This window comes from Vanessa tameamea, chromosome 19, assembly GCF_037043105.1.
Source record: "Vanessa tameamea isolate UH-Manoa-2023 chromosome 19, ilVanTame1 primary haplotype, whole genome shotgun sequence".
Taxonomy (NCBI): Eukaryota; Metazoa; Arthropoda; class Insecta; order Lepidoptera; family Nymphalidae; genus Vanessa; species Vanessa tameamea.
The window spans coordinates 6746318-6763988 of NC_087327.1; the positions used below are offsets into that span (position 1 = coordinate 6746318).

The window sequence follows — 17671 nt, forward strand, 5'->3', positions numbered from 1 at the left end:
CATGATATCACTCTAATGTCGGACGGATGGACGGACACCGTCACTACTTCATTATAAGGATATATTTTAGCAAATACATAATCTTATATTTAAACACTTAATTAATTCTCAACTACATATTTTAAAAACACGATCTTTTCACCAAGACAATTGATTCAATTTTCGATATAAGGATCAATGACATTAGTTTATTTATTCAAGAGACGATATATAGGTACATAATTAAGTATTCAAGACCCTTCTATGACTGTGCGTGTTAGTGCTTCTAAATGTCCTAAGTATGCCCTAAGGTAGAAAGATTCTCTATGGCAGACGTATCTGCAATCTGCATGGTAAACATTGAATTATTAGGTTAAATTTACATTTAATACGATTACTACAAGAATAATATCGTGCTGAAATTATTCTAACCTGGCCGGGCTTTGTACTGAAATATGGTGTGCTTAATTTGTATTTATAATTCATCTCATCGGCGGTGAAGGAAGACTGCATTTGTCGCATGAAATTTTGTCACATGTGTATTCGGGGGTTTGGACCAGATCACGTGGTAGATAAGGTCCTATACTTTCTTTTGAAAAGAATCAAAGGCAGCAATAGATATTTCAGCGGTTGTTACTTTATTTTAATAATACTTAAAATAATGGTTTTAAATTAAAATAGACAGAAATCTATATATTATTTAAATATAAATGCATTTGTTTGGGGTTTTAAATTTGGTATAGAAATAAATTTAACATTTCGTAACACACTGCGTGAATCGTGAAAACACAACAGATAACAAATTACAGAATAATAAAATAATCATTCTTTTATTTTTTTTTCTTATCCTCTTTAAAATTATACGTTCTGGGTATTTATGAATACCAGTTTGTCATAAAGATAAATTTAACTCTAGTTTCCGAACTTTTATCACCGCTATGTCAAATACAAAATTTCCGCTTATATTTTATTCACCAAGTCTAAAAGGCCAATCAAAAATAATTATATCAAATAAATAAAAATCATTAAAATTTTAAACCTTGCTCGTAAAATAACTAAAAGGGGATTGACGTAATTGTTTTAATGATCAAAGAGCAATCGATGGTATGTTCAGGTCCAGATATATCTCCAATGTCCTTCAATAGACAGTATACTCTAGCAACATGTTTTACAAATCTGATTACAGACCTATTGGACGTATAGTTTTTGTAATATTTTGTCTTAAAATTAATATTTATTTCAGTAACAAAAATATATTTCATAAATAAATGTCCCGAGACGAACCATTGGATAGAACAAAGTTAATTTTAATGCATAACTTTTATTTTAAAATTATAATAGAATTATATATCACAAAGGTCAAAACAAAATAATAACAAATATATCATATTTATTAAAAAAATATGTGTCATACTTTAATCACAAGTATCATACTTTTCGATAGTCGTTGATTGACTATTTAAACGAAGAAAAACGTCTACAAAACAAATTTTCTAATTGATACTTTTTTTCGTATGAAACAAGACTTCATTTTGTTTGTAATCACATTCTGAATTAATCTCCTGCGTATCTTATATATTCCGTAAGTTATCTTGCAATATTTTTACGTTGAATAATAAATTACTCGTGATAAATAACCCAAAATAATAGAGAAGATATTGAAAAACTTAGAGATAGTACGTCTGGATTTCATCACTTAGCTGCAACATGTTTAACTAATAAACTGTTTTAAATATTGCATATACGTACTTGCTACAAGTATTAACTGAAGATAGAAATAATTAGTTTTTTAATTTTTAGTAAAAAGAAATGTTCAACCATTTTTCCTTAATCACGTTACATTGATTATTATAAAGGAACAAGTTATTTGTGTTATGCATATATTAAATAGAAAACCTATATATAAAATAGGTTTTCTATGTATATATAACACAAAATCGAAATTGGTAATAACCTTGACATGTAGTTAGAATTAGTTTTTTTATTTTGATTGTTACGGTTTTGTAAATTATGTTTAATAATAATTATTCTTATTCTAAATTCAAGCAATAGTTTTTTTTAAGTCGAAACTTATGTTTTGATCGATGTTATTCTCCTTGTTCATTTATAAAACATAAATATTCAATAAACAAGTTTCGGTTAAACGTGGTGAAATCAAAATGATTTGCGTTGTTTGTTATCACTTTATCATAAAATGTTATCAGTACTTCAAGGTTAGACGCGTCTATCATCGTTTAATCAATTTTCTAAATATCAAGTTAAAATGAACATACTTCAAAATATCTTCGATGACGTAATAATTTTTTTTTTTTTAAATTCTAATTGACATATTTTAAAGAAATTAATTTCTATCTTTATATTTTAATAAATTTTTTGTCATAAATGGAGATCTATTCTGTAAGAAAAACCTGAAACGAACCACAGAAAGCGAGAGAAAGTGGAATGTCAGAAATTGCTAGAAGATACACTGATTAAAATATACGCTATTTTGCGGTAAGTCTTAGTTGATTATATTATCAACGATATTTCAAGCGAGATACGAAGTGAGTTCAGAATATAATAATTAATAAGATATTGTTAAAAAAAAAACATTAGAAAACAAATAGTTTTTAGTCATAATGTATTTGTACAGATGCAGTAGCAATACTTTAAATTGCAATGATTTATTAAATGAATATAAACATTACAAAGTTACACAAAATATATATTACCAAAGAATTTGACATCGATATTAAAAAAAAAGAAATCAGAAGAAAGAAAGGAAAAATGTACACGATATTCGATAGAAGATAAAATCGATTAAAAATATAAAATAAGAAAGCCTCATGTTAGATTTTATGTTGATCTTAAGTTAAACAGTAGGGACTCCATATTTTTAGTAACTTTAAACACATTTAAATTGAGCTACCTAACATTTTTTTTGCATACACCGCTCTTATAATCTCTTAAAACATCTGGCAACCCTACCGTTGCGTGTGTGTTCTGTGAATCGATGTGTGAGTAGGGTGCGTTACACCTTGCACGCAACGGGACCCGCAGGTAGAAAACTCGCCTGCTGACACGATTCGGGACGGATCTCGTAGCGAATATGGATTTTGAAAGCACGTCGTAAAGAATGCATTGGACCATAACATTACTTGCGGAAATAATAATAACAGTCTGCGAAATTACTGATTTATCGTTTTATTTTATAGATTTAGTTCTATACATATATTATGTATACTTAACAACATATCTATTTGTAAATATTATGATGTTAGTAACGTAACCCAAATATACATATTTACTATAATAAACTATATACTTATTTCGAAAATATGATATATGTAAACATGATTATGTAAATTTATTAAGGAAGTTTATATATAGGGTTTAATTTATATTTCGAACATATTTTTACATTTTAGTTTTTTTGAGGAGTACAAATATATTCTAATGCTCTATCATACGTATTTTCAATAATTACATTTCGTTTTGCGTCGTATAATTTTGTGTTGACATTAACCGTGACGAAACATTTATAAAATAGTTTTTGGCATACCGCAAACACAAACAACAGATGTTTCGCGCTGACTTCGCATAAACACGCACACTAAGGAATAACTTTCCACACATTGACAAGAAGCTAACAAAAAACGCAAAACATCACAACAGTGCATCTATCGATAAGAATTTAACATCTCTTTAGTTTTGTTAGAGATACTAATATAACTTTATTAACATCAATCTCAAAAAAATTAACTGATGTTTAAAAGTCAAGTAAAACATCAGCCAATCGCGAGATTCGGATTTTTTTTTTATTTCGTTTGTTTTGATTTAGGTACAAAATTATTTGAGCTAAAGCCGACTAACTCAAATGTTTCTATTTAACATGATTGCGTTAACAAGTTTTCAGTGTCTAGGTATTTGCAACGTATCTAAGCTATGCACTCATCAAGTATGTCGATGCCACTCATCGCTCCATACAAAGCTGGCACAGTAACAATTCAGTCCAAGTACTAAATATAGTTCAAAATAAAACAACTGTCGCTTGCCCTTCATACAAACTCTCCTATCCCATAATAAACTAATTTGAACTCAATGTTTGTTGTAATAACGTTCATTGTCAATTCAAAAATGCGGTTCGCGTAATTGGTTGACGCCGTCTGCGCGGGCGCACCAGAATTTTTAATTATGAATTAATTAGTAACGATCCGCATCATAAACTTGCCTAATCCGCGTTACTCAGTTTAAGTCTATTCGGCATCAACACAATCCGAATGTGAAAACATTATAGTTCACTTATGCGGACCGTAATATAGTGGATAAGCATAAAGCTGAGCTTTCATGTTATGATGCGTATGAATCAGGCTATTTTTAATATATTATATTTTACTTAATACTGTTTGTTTTATTTTCAACATATTTATACACATATATTTTATTACAAACGTTGGCCCGATAACTATGCTTTACTAGAGCTTTTCTAGTTATCATCAAATAAAATATTTCATAATAATATTTTAACGCATTGATCTGTCAGATGTTCTGTGCGCTCGTTTGCTTACATTTTGTACTTAATTTGAACTTCGAATTGAAAAAAAAAGTGACATGACACGTTTAAAACTCGTAACGTTCATTCTTTTAAATATCGAATCACATAGAGTGAATAATTTGGTGAATGTACTCAGCAACATTTCTACTATCTTCGTGATACAAAGTAAGCTTAGACCTTAGTATTGAACAAAGACCTTTACATAACGAACGCGTCGCCTTGTGCGGGTTCGACGACTCGGTGATAACGAGAATTCCCTATCAGCGTCCGTGCCATATAATTGTTTATTTATCACGAAGGACATACCACCTAAATATACTGATTATTACATTTAACAGTTAAAAAATAACCGTCTTCGATGCATGGTGTATATATGTCTGTGTTTACTAACAAACGGATATTTTATTGTTTACTTCTTTATAATTGAATAAAAAATAACAAATCCATGACTAAGTAATAAAATCGTTCTTTTAAGAAATACGATATATAAGTTTTAGTATTTAAATTAAATTGAATTTATATATAACCTTTTTTATCTCAAGTTTAAATAAAAATTAAAAAAAATATATGATTCAAATTACCCATATTTCTACTGGTCTACCACTTAAGACTTTTATTCGCAAAATGAAACGTTAACTATTTAATAGTATCAAGCGGAACAAGTATTCTTAAAGTATTTTATTTTAAAATAATTTGTGGGCATGCGTAAATTGAAACGTGCTTGCCCGGGTTTGAGTCCTCAATCTTTGATTTAGATTCATGTGTTCAAACCACTGTGCCAAATCGGCTTTTTAAAAGATTACATTAGACGACAATATCGAAACAATAAATAAAATATTTTCCAAGAGTTATTGAGTAGTGGATGTTATAGGTCAGTGTCATGCGAGGCTCAGTTAATCTCCGATCAACGAGTTTAAAGAATACTGAAGAGCTGTTACAAACATTGAATATAATTCATCTCATGCAGTTACTCTAATTTAGCATTCGCATCACGAGTGTATAAATGCCTTTAATACGAGAATAAACGTTTGATCAGACTGTTTCAGATTACTGATTACAGCCGGTATCTTTGGGTTTGATTTCCAAGTTTTTATATCAGTAGTTTAACAACAGCATTTAATATAATGTGTTTTTATGTTTATAAATAATTCCAGTCCACATTTATTATTGAAAACTGATTTGTTACGTTGATATATATAGGTATATATATTGACATATCATAGTACCTAAGTTGATTTAAGGTCACAGTATGTTAATGTTGTATTGCTTTATGAGTCAATAAATCAATAAAAGTATTATAGGGTATATTACACAATGCATCGTAATCCAACAGAAAACTTAATTATAAACTTTTTTGTGTATCAAAAAAATCGTATGTTTATTAATCGAATTAAAATTTCACAATTTTGCTAAAATATTTATAATTTTTATTTCATTTGTATTGCTGTTTCGAATACCTAAACTGTTATGACAATTAATAAAGTTTTTTTAACTTCGAGTAAGATTTTCATATCATTTTCTCGAGCACTTATTAAGGATTTTTCAATTACTGATAAAAGTAAGAAAAGTAATAACATTGTAAATAATGTCTTGGTTTGTTTTGGCATAACTGAATCTTACTTATTACGCGTCTCAATTGAAATAAAAAGTATGAGAGTTTGATGGTTAGTTGTAGAAAACATATCGAATTCTTTAATGTATATTCCATTCCGAACGGTTCAATATTACTTGTATTAAAAATAACAAGGAAATGAATTGCTTCCAGTTAAATAAATTATTTTAGTGTTACCAGCATATTTTAAGTAAAAGTATTACATTCATCAAGTAGGTATTTGTAGATATAAAATAAATTAAAAAAAAAAACCAACGAAACAAACATTTTTAACTATAAATAAAATAGTCAGCAATTTAAATTCCATTATGAATCTTGTATAAACAATACGAATTTGATTTTCACACGAAGTATTGCACATTTATAAAAACCAAGCACGCGTTTGATTGCTCGATACTTCTTGTAAACAAAAGAAAAATGTTGATGATCGTGATTGAACGAGAGTTTACATTTTGAATGAACTATTTGTAAGTAAAATTGTTCAAATTATTCAGACTGTAATCGATAAAATTTACTTGACGATTTCGTACATCGATAAATTGCTTATGTGCAAATTGTGTTCTTTGTGAAGTTGTATTGTCTGTGAATACCTTTAGATTATAATCGTATATTATAACAAGTTAAGTTAATATATTCGTTCATCAAATAAAACTGTGGGATATACCATTATTCATCATTCACTCATTCATTCACTCTTCTCACAATTCAATATTTTTTTAATAAATTATGATATATGAACTTCACAAATAACCCAATCAGCAAAAACTGGTAGTCAGTAGTTGGAACTCATTACACTGGTAACATTTCAGTCGTTTTTTCTTTTGAAAAGATTAATTTGAAACGCTGAATTTAGTCAATTATATTCTTGGCTTAGTACAATTAATATGCAAATATATATAACACAGATTCTTGCAATTAATGTCCTGGGCGATTTTGGCCTCAGCGAACAATCTCAAGTGAGACCAGTCAACTCACGACAACGACGCAGGACATATTATAGTGCACAGGTGTGTACGCAAACACTGCACTCTATTCCCGCACTCATAATCCGATGGGACGGAAAATCCGATACGATCGGAAAGTGTACATACGTAGGTCCAACCGCTTTAAGTGTTTCCGAAGCCCACGAATGTACACACCATCTTTCAGACTTCGGGCTATCACTGAGAATTCTTCGATAGATAGAACTCAATAACTTCGTTTTTGCTTTGCTTTGCTTTGCCTGCCTTTGACCAAGACAGTCAGATATTTAAGACATTTTCTACCTCGCACAACCACTCTGTGGAACCAGCTTTTGCCGGCGGTTTTTCCGAACCGATACGACTTGGGAACCTAAAAGAAAAGAGCGTACTCCTTCCTTAAAGGCCGGCAACGCATCTGCAAGCCCCCGGTGATGCAGATGTCCATGGGCGGTGGTAGTCACTTTCCATCAGGTGAGCCCCCTGCTCGTTTGCCACGTATCACATAAAAAATATATTATGATATAGATAAGAAAAAACATTATCATCACCGTTACATGGTATTAAGTTTTTATGATTCGGCGACTCATGTACCACGACCTTCGTACAATAATATACCTCCAGAGTCAGACAGATTTTTTATATTATAGGTACTAAATTAATTAGGAGGCATATGCACCAAATTGATTCACGACACCATAATTTTCCTGACCGGTCAAAGTTGCAAGTATTCTTGACTGCACACATTACTCATGGATTTATGAACGGCTGACGTGAGGAGTGCGGGTCGAGGAGGGGAGAACTAAAAATAGCATGCCTGCAACAGGTGGTCTCACCCTTCCACCCACGCTACAGCAGTCTACAGTACCAAGACTAAATAGTTAATATAAAAGCACGATAGAGTCTGACATAGATTAAATTTGTAGTTATAATTTTTTTTATTACTACATAATCTGTATAACAAATACATTGGAAATTATTTATTTACACAATATCATATTAATAATCAGCGTCTACATTTTTGAAGGAAGTGTTCTGTTAACAAACAAAGATTCTTGAGATGTTCAAAAATCTCTCATTAATATTCTGTAAAGGAAACGGAAAAGGATGTTACTTCTGAAACTTATTTTAAGCTCATACCGATTTTCTATTACGAAACTGCAAGTGTTACAATATATTAAATATCAACAGTTAATTTATAACCAACTAAGTATATCTACATAATATTCAAATATATTAATATGTAGAGAATGAAAAAAAAAAGATTTATTAAATTTTCAAATAACGAAGCCACATTAAAAAATAAAGTCTTCAAATTCGGCACGAACGCGAAAGTTTGTGGATATGGCTAAAATTCAAATATTTCTTAAAAAAAATAATTCAATATAAAATATAGTTAAGATTTTAATGTGTTGATAATTGTTATAATTATTCAAAAGTTTTGATTCAAAAGTATTCGCTAAAACAAATTAATAAATTTTATGATTTGTCTTATTGGGTCAAATAATTTACCTATTGAAAATCATAACTTCTAAAGTCATCGAACTAAAAATTAATATTAACGACATAATCCTCAAAGGACTGATTATCTCTTTTACTAACGACAAAAAAATGCAAATTGCTAATTTTTCAATCAATTGATTCACAATGCATTTAAAGTAAGAGCAAGAAATATCAGCTGGTCCATGTCACCATTACCTACCTATATGATTCAATTTTACAGATAAATAACTCCGATAATTTGTTTTGCAATCGTACATATTTGTCTTTACGTCATTAAAATGGTAAATAATAATCAATCATGTAAATATGTATCAGTTATACAATGGTAATACTTAAGAACAAAAAACACGTCAATCGTTAACGTGGAATAATACTCGTCAGCAAATCCCTTGATTGGATCCATGCGAAGTTCTATACGCGCCTACTCATTTTGCAAGTACTTTCGGTAACAACATGCCCGAAGATCTTTTTAAAATCGTAGGCATATTTTTAAATCTTGATAAAAATGACAATAGAATTATAAAAAAATAATAAGTTAGAAAACTCTTTAACGGCAAAAACAATGTGTTACTTCATAAAAATATATCCCTTCAGCGCAGAACATCGATTCACTACATCTGAAGTTACGATTCTCGGAAACGAATTTTGCGTCTGGCTTCAACAGTTAGTAACGTTCCTGTATACATTTATATCCCTTACATTTTTCTTTTACATGTTGTAACAAATTCTTAAGAATGTGAAATTTACCATTAGTAAAGTAGTAATGACGCTAAGTAAACATTAATAAAAAAAAAAAAAAACCTAGTATTAGATGCATTACCCATTACTATAAAGTGAATACCTCATGCAACACAAAAGGAGTATAAATATAATATAACTATATAAAAAAAAGGAATATTTTGATATACTAAACAAAACTGCAACACTATTAACGCTGCCCTTATTTGAATTGCGTTTATTAGGTATATTTGTATAGCTAACACGCCCACTTTAAAGTTACAAAGATCATTCAACTAACGAAAAGTGTGCCAAATATCATTATATTAATTATTTATAATTGAGTCTGCTTTGCGAATAAACAATCCACTAAAGAAGTACGTATTATTAATAAAACAAATCTTTCGTATATCAAATTTAATTATCCATAACGAAAGAAAATTAAAATGATCGCTTTGATCGTATGATCGTAAATTGCACATGCACCGCGAATTAAATGTCCAGTTAGTAATAAAACCGAAAATAAATGAAGTAACCTAATCCAATGATCAGTCACAATTTGCCACGCGCGACTTCTTGGCTAATGTCTCTCGACCCTGAACGTGGCGCTAAATATAGACTACAGCCCTTCTTGTGTGCCATAGACAATAACATTTGTCGCTGCCGTCAGAGTCCACTGCACTGATCGATCAACGACTCCTTGCCTTGCCCTAAACTCGAACATTTCATGATTTTTATTTGTAACGTAGATAACAATATAATAAAAAGCATTATATATTAATACCTATTATAAAGAATACATTTTTTTGGCGGTTTCTCACAAACAACTAAATTGATTGAAATATATAGAGCATCAGATTAATAATTTAACTAAAACCGTGTTCGGATGAATATTAAAATTAAAATATAATGTTCACATTTACTGAATAATAAATATATATATATATAGATAATAATATTCTTGATAAAATATTGTAGTACTTACTTATCACAAAGTTAGCTCTAAACTACCAGACAGAATTTTAAGAAGATCCATCTAATTTTATCCAAGTGAAAGCTACCAAAACTGAAACAGATACAAGAAAAAAAAATCGTAAGGTTTGTAAATCTCCAAAATTAATCATAGAGATATGTACTATAATTCCGCGAATTGTAAGTCGCGTAATGTTTTAACCACAATAAAATTATCTTTTACAATTTGCGGTTTAGATTTAGACGTTTAAAAGATTGAATTGAACACGAAAAGATCGTCGGGTGAATATACTAGTGCCTTTTTTCAAAATAAGACGAGCCATTAAAATAGCAATGGGATATTTAGAGGCTGTTTTTTTTTTAACATAATATAAGTGACTAGTAGTGTGTATTCATATTTTACGTTTACAAATAATTATAGGATGAGTAATGAATGAATGAATGATTCAAGATTATAATCTATTACGAGTATGATTAATATTCTTTTTGTTTGATATAGTAATACTAAATGTAAAATTCCGTTACATATACATTTGAATTACTTTATTGTTATGAATTTCATTTCCATTAGTTTATTTTTTAACTGCCTTGTGTTGTGGAGGCACATAACCTAACTGTTCTTCTGGATCGTGTGGCCAGAACGTAGGCCGTTTCACAGGATCTAAGGCTTCATTTGGATATACATCGTAAAAGGTCTCCATTGTCATATCTTCAAATTTAGGTAGTGCTTTTATTCTATTCAATTCCTTTTGAGCCCTGGAATAAATATTTTTTACCTCTATCATAAAAATGTTTTTTTATTTTTTATTTAATATATGACAAAAGCTTACACTTCTATATCCTTTTGTATCTCTGCACAGTATTCTTTAATTTTTGGCTCCAAACTCTTCCATTGCTCGTCAACTTTCGCAGATAGAGTATCTGTTGGATAAGGAACCTGAAATCCTGAATATGCCGTTTTCATTTTGTCTACAAGCCCTTTGACTGGGACAATTTTTTGATATTCTTCCCAATTGATTTTTGGTGGTTCAGGGGGATTTGCCTGAACCCTAAAAAACAAAAAATAAACTATATTATTATTTATAATATTTAGGAGCACATTAGAGTGGCTTTCAAAGCTGTTATTTTTTTAATGTATCTTTATAAAAATAAAATATATTGATATTGTAGTGTACACAGATCTATAGTAACATATTCATTAGCATTAGATTTATATTTTATATAAATAATTATTATCTGTGTATTTTATGCATCTGTCATCTCGAGTGACACACATCGCAAAAGCGCGGGAAAAGAGGATATATAAAAATGGGCGCGCGGTGAAGACGGTGTGTGTGCACAGCGAGCTGATATTTAAATATAATATTTATTTTATTTAATTGGTAGATCGACTTTACATGTGAACATTACAAGTGACGACGAGGAAAATTGTGAGTTATTTTTTTTGTTTCAATTATAGGAAAGGAAATTCCCAGGCAGATATATTCACTTTCCTAACATTTCTAATTATATCATAGTTATTTATTTAATTATACTGATGTTCAAAACATACTAAACAAAGAACTTTAATATAATTAATGAACTTAAATATAATTAATCACTTTGTAGTAAATGTATCAATACATTGACGCCTACTACAACAACTGTTGGAAAACTTTAATATTTCATTATCTTATTGAAATATTAAACATTGTGATATATAATAATCATAAAAGGGACTCATTGTTATTGAATACAAAAATTAAGACGAATTCGATTCCAGATGAGGGTGGATGTAGTTCAAGCTAAGCATGATATGGTAGGCAATAACTAGAATCTTGTAGTAGATGTTCGATGTTTAATTTAAGATTTTATTTCCAAGGACTTAAGTCTATTACACTTATATAGGACGAAGATAATAATAACGTTAATCTATCATTAGGAATAACACTGATCACTTAAATATAAATGGAGAAACATTTAAGTTTGTTTTAAAGTTAAATATATTGTACCAGTGTAATTTTGGAGAATGAAAAAGGTGCTGGCTGGTTAGAGAGTGGTACCTACTACAGCTGTATAAGCAAAAGTTGAATAACGTAAACAAAATTCAAATAAATTGTTATCGACAAACTCCAATTCTAACTGAACTAAAGACTATACTATTTGACTTTAAAAATTAAAAAAGGTTCCATCATTTTGAGTGACTTGCAGTTTATAATGGGATGAATTCGGAACAAAACCTGTCATAGGTTTCGGAATTCCTTAAAAATCTGTAGAATAGACGTGAAGTTTCGCGGGAGACCTACAAGTAATAATAATTGTTAGGTTAGGTTACTCTTAATATACGAAAATAATTAATTAATATAAATTACTCTTAATTACTTTTAAGTTTACCATATACAATGGGATAGACGTACCTGTGTTGGACAAAGTCCCGAATAAAATATATGTGTCCCACATGTGATATATGGGTAAGAGACATATGAGCATTAAATTGCGAAATTGGGATAACACGAGCATTCAATTGGGAAATGTATTAAGTACTGATTTCTGTAAGTTATCATTGACTAAGCTAGTCGTGGTTTTGGTGCATTAAATTGCGAATATCATGAGCATTAAATTGCGTTGGATATTTGAGCATTAAATTGCGAATATCGTGAGCATTAAATTGCGTTGGATATTTGAGCATTAAATTGCGAATATCATGAGCATTAAATTGCGTTGGATGTTTGAGCATTAAATTGCGTTGGATGTTTGAGCATTAAATTGCGAATATTATGAGCATTAAATTGCGTTGGATATTTAAGCATTAAATTGCGTTGGATGTTTGAGCATTAAATTGCGAATATCGTGAGCATTCAATTGCGTTGGATATTTGAGCATTAAATTGCGAATATAACGAGCATTAAATTGCGTAAGGCATTTGAGCATTAAATTGCGAATATTGTGAGCATTAAATTGCGTAAGGCACTTGAGCATTGTATAGCGTAAAAAAATCTTTGCGCATTCAATAGGAAGTGTGTAATCAACATTCAATTGCTAAATTGTATATTTAATTGATTGTACTCAAAGTCGTTATCGACAGCAAAAAGTTATTTGTCTACAGATAACTCCAATAACGCGATATACCTTTGAAAAGTTCGAATGCGAGGGAGATGTAGGGTCAGCTTCCATTAGATGGGAGAGATGGAAGCGGGGCCTATATATTTATATTGAGGCAGCGGGTATTGATACCGAATAAAAGAAAAGATCTCTGTCTATTACAATTCTTTTTTTAGGAAACGATTTACAGGAAATATTTTATAGTATTCCGGGAGCTAATGATAATGAAGGTGATTTATTTAACATAACATTCAAAAGTAACATGAGTATTTTGCTCCAAAGCAAAGAAATGTATATGAGCATCATTTATTAAGATTTCATCACTTATTAAAGCAAGACTCTGATGAGAAGTTTCAGAAGTTTCTAGTAAAGTTAAGACATCAAGCTTGTAAATATCAGTTCTTGATCAAGAGGACCACATTAACGTTCAAATAATAGAAAAGATAGATCAGACGATTTGAGAAAGACAATTTTAAAAGCAGGAGACAAGTAGACCTTAGATGAAATAGTAATAGGAGCTAATGTGTTAGAAACCATAAACAGATAGTTGGAAATTTTTGGACAAAAAGTGTGGAAGTACAAAGCTTTTGTCATGTGTTAAAATTAGACCTGCGAGAGGGAAGGCCTATTTAAAATGTGGAATTATAGACCACTTTAGGGTAAAATGTTGAACTAGAGACCCTAAAAAGAGCAAGCTAGAAGAAGAAAGAACATTGTAAGTTCTTATAAGACCGAATCAACATATAATATAATAAGTATATAAAATAAAATTGATAAATTTTTAAAGTGGAAAATGATTTAAAGATAAAAAGTAGCATTGGTGAAACAAGAGTGACATGCTTATAAACTCTGGCTGTATGTAGCATAATTTAATCACATGACAGACCTAATAAATTATGAAACAAAATAAAGCTCAAGTAACAAATATGAACTGGAATTCTAACAAGACTTTTGTAGCTTATGGTAGTGCAGTACCGCTAGATCTATTGAGGTCATTTCAAATCAAATTTAAATTTAAAGAAGTTTAAGAGAATACGACAGTATATGTGATAGGAAGTTGGTCCCGAAATTTGCTAGGTAGTTGGTACAAAAATATATATTAGAAGAAGTAAATGGCTCATCTAGTAGGGTATCACCTATAGTTCCAGTTCTGAAAGAAAGTGGCGTAAGAAAATATTATCGTAGATGTATAGATATTTATGAGCTTAGTAAATTTTGTGAGGAAGTGGATTCTTCATTTAGCAATAATAACAGAACCACTAAAAAAAAGGTTCGAACGAAGTAAGACATTGGTGAGAAATATAGTAGTATTGTATTCGGTAATAAGACTGAATCAGAAAAAGAAGTGTTAGCGCTAGTATGGGTAGTTGTACATTTTGATATGTTACTTTATGGCAAAAAAAATAATTAAATAATTACGGACCACAAACCATTAGAGGTAGTGTTTAGTCCAAAATCAAAGCCATGTGCCAGAATTGAAAGGCTACAACCATATGATTTTGATGTCAAATATAGACCAGGTAAAACATATATAGCAGATCCACTTTCGAGACTTTGCAAATTGGCTTTAGATCTGAAAGTAATTGATCATGACTACGTCCTGAGTATAACTGAGATGACCACGTCACGTCCACCTGTCACTATACCACTGCAGGAAATCTATATCAGGATACAGATATATCAAAAGTAAAGGAACTTTATAATACTATTTGGGTGAAAGTATTAACACTTATATTATATCACAAAGTGAACTTTGTGATCGAGATTCCAACAAATTTAAGAAGTCGAGTGTTAGGATCTGCCCATGAAGGCCATCCCGGCATCGTTGCAATGTAGATTAGATTAAGAACTAAATTCTGGTGGCCGAAGTGCGACAAAGATGCTGAAAATTGGTGCAAATCCTGTATGGGATGGTATGGGATCACTTTGGTGTCTGCTCCGATCTCCCAAAAAGCTTTAAAGTGGAGGGAGTTGCTATCTGAACCTTAGACTGAAAAGAAGCTCTAAGAGAATATATGATAATGTACAATACGCCCCACCTCATAACAGGAAAGACTCCCGCAGAGTTATTCTTCCATCGTCATTTCCGAGATAAATTAGCTATGATTCAAAACAATGACATATGCAGAAGATCAGGAAGTGAGGATCAGAGACAAACAACAAAAAAGAAGGGAAAAGAATGCAGACAGTCTTCAAACTGTAAACTAATGGTAGGGGATAGGTATACGTAAAAACATGACAAAGAATAATAAGATAACTTTAAATTATGATCCAGCTCCTCACACTGTAGAATCGAGTAAGAGCGGGGACGTAATAGTCCACAATGATGAGACAGGTCAACAAATAAGCGAAATGTAGTACACCTAAAAATTATGGTAGGACACTGGCATGTACTAAAGGATAACGATAGTATTGTTCCCGGTGAAAAGCCAATTAAAGAGTGATGTGGAGGTACAGATTAGTAACCATCATTTAAGGCGAATGAAGATCAGTAAAATGGTTTCATTTTGTCTACCTGGTTGTATAATAAAAAAAAAAAACTTATTGTAGAAATCGAAGTTTATTAATCATCCCATATACTATAATATTTTATATTTATAACAAAGGAGGGATGTAGTGTACACAGATCTATAGTAACATATTCATTAGCATTAGATTTATATTTTATATAAATAATTATTATCTGTGTATTTTATGCATCTGTCATCTCGAGTGACACACATCGCAAAAGCGCGGGAAAAGAGGATATATAAAAATGGGCGCGCGGTGAAGACGGTGTGTGTGCACAGCGAGCTGATATTTAAATATAATATTTATTTTATTTAATTGGTAGATCGACTTTACATGTGAACATTACAGATATTATTTGAAATAATTAGTTCAAAGGACATTTTTTCATGTAATGAATGTAATCAGGTTTCTATGAGTACAACAATGAACATGAACAGGAGCAATTGTATTATTTAGTCATAAAACATTACCGTCGCAAATATATATCAGCTTTCGCCTTAAAAGCTAAGAACTTTGTTTTCTGTTCAGGTGGCACTTGTTTTTCAAATTCAACCCAATTGATGGCACTCTTTGTAAATCTCTTTGCCATGATTAATTAAAAAATGTAATTACTAACAGATAAGTTGGTTTTTACATTTGTTCGGCAAATTTAAATGGAATATTTATCTTGACATTGACATTTGGTTGTACAGTTATTTTTTTTATTTTGCAATGATATTGTTGAATGCGAAATACGAACAGTTTTTATACAATTTACTTAATACATATATATATATTTATTGCACAAAACAAATATTATTATGTATATTAAAACAAAATGATTAATCATTCCTGTTTTATTTACAGATTATATTGTCCTCAAATGATAATCAAATAATTCTTCACATTAGGACTTGTGCAGGCCATTCTGTTAGACTCACCAATAATTTTACCACCGAACTTAGAAACTCTGTATTCCTTCATTCCAGTATGAATATGAGTGAGTTGGTGTAGGTAGTTGCCTGCACAAAATACAATACTCTTTGGATAAAAATAAAACTGTACTAGCTGAAACCGCGGCTTTATCCGCGTAAAACTTTTAAAACTTTATAGCAAACCCCGGAACACAAACTATCAACAAACCAAATTTCATCTAAATCGAATCAGCGGATTAAGCGTTCAGAAGTAACAGACAGAGTTATTTTCGCATTTATAATACATATTACTACTATCCGTACTAAGATACGTATAAAGAATTTGTCATTAAGTTTTTATCATGTTAACAACCAAAGAAATCAATTTAATATCGTACGCCTTCTTTATTGCAATTCTTTTCTTTATTGCCAAATTATTGTTTAAAGCGAGTTCTGAATATTATAAAACCAATTTATTGCAAATATTCTACGTATTTTATAGAATCTCGTTCAAAAATTCTTTCACTCGTCAAATCGGGTAGAATAAACCGATTACCTGCTGTGCACACGATTAGGCGGACATGCGAAATCGCGTGTGTAGCTTAATGGGGCAATGTTCCATAGGTCGGGAACCTTATGCTTACAAATTACCATATGTGTTAACGCACTCATCTTCAGGAGTAGCTCCTATTTCGAGGAAATATTTAAAAATCTTACGCCCTAAGACTTATAAATTCGAAGCTTGGAGCAGTATTTTAAGCGATATAAGATTCGTGTTTGGTGTAATGGCGCTGTGATTTCTTTTGATTTTTTTTTTATTAATTTGCAAGTATTATGAAAAATAAATATGTTACAGAAAATTTCTAAAATACTATTTAAAATGACGTCTATTGAGATAAATGACCCAATT

The 17671-nt window shown here is 30.5% G+C and overlaps 2 protein-coding genes across 4 annotated transcripts in view; one reads left to right on the forward strand and one right to left on the reverse strand.

Moving 5' to 3' along the window:
• LOC113399480 (ETS-like protein pointed) overlaps positions 1-17671 on the forward strand; it is a 125331-nt gene that overhangs the window by 2776 nt on the left and 104884 nt on the right. The window lies entirely within an intron of this gene.
• Positions 10849-16522, reverse strand: LOC113399304 (ATP synthase subunit d, mitochondrial-like). Its single transcript, XM_026638396.2, has 3 exons — positions 16339-16522; positions 11107-11325; positions 10849-11032 (listed from the first exon to the last, which is right to left on the reverse strand). Exons 1-3 carry the CDS (start codon positions 16455-16457, stop codon positions 10849-10851), a joined length of 522 nt encoding a protein of 173 aa, XP_026494181.1. The 5' UTR covers positions 16458-16522.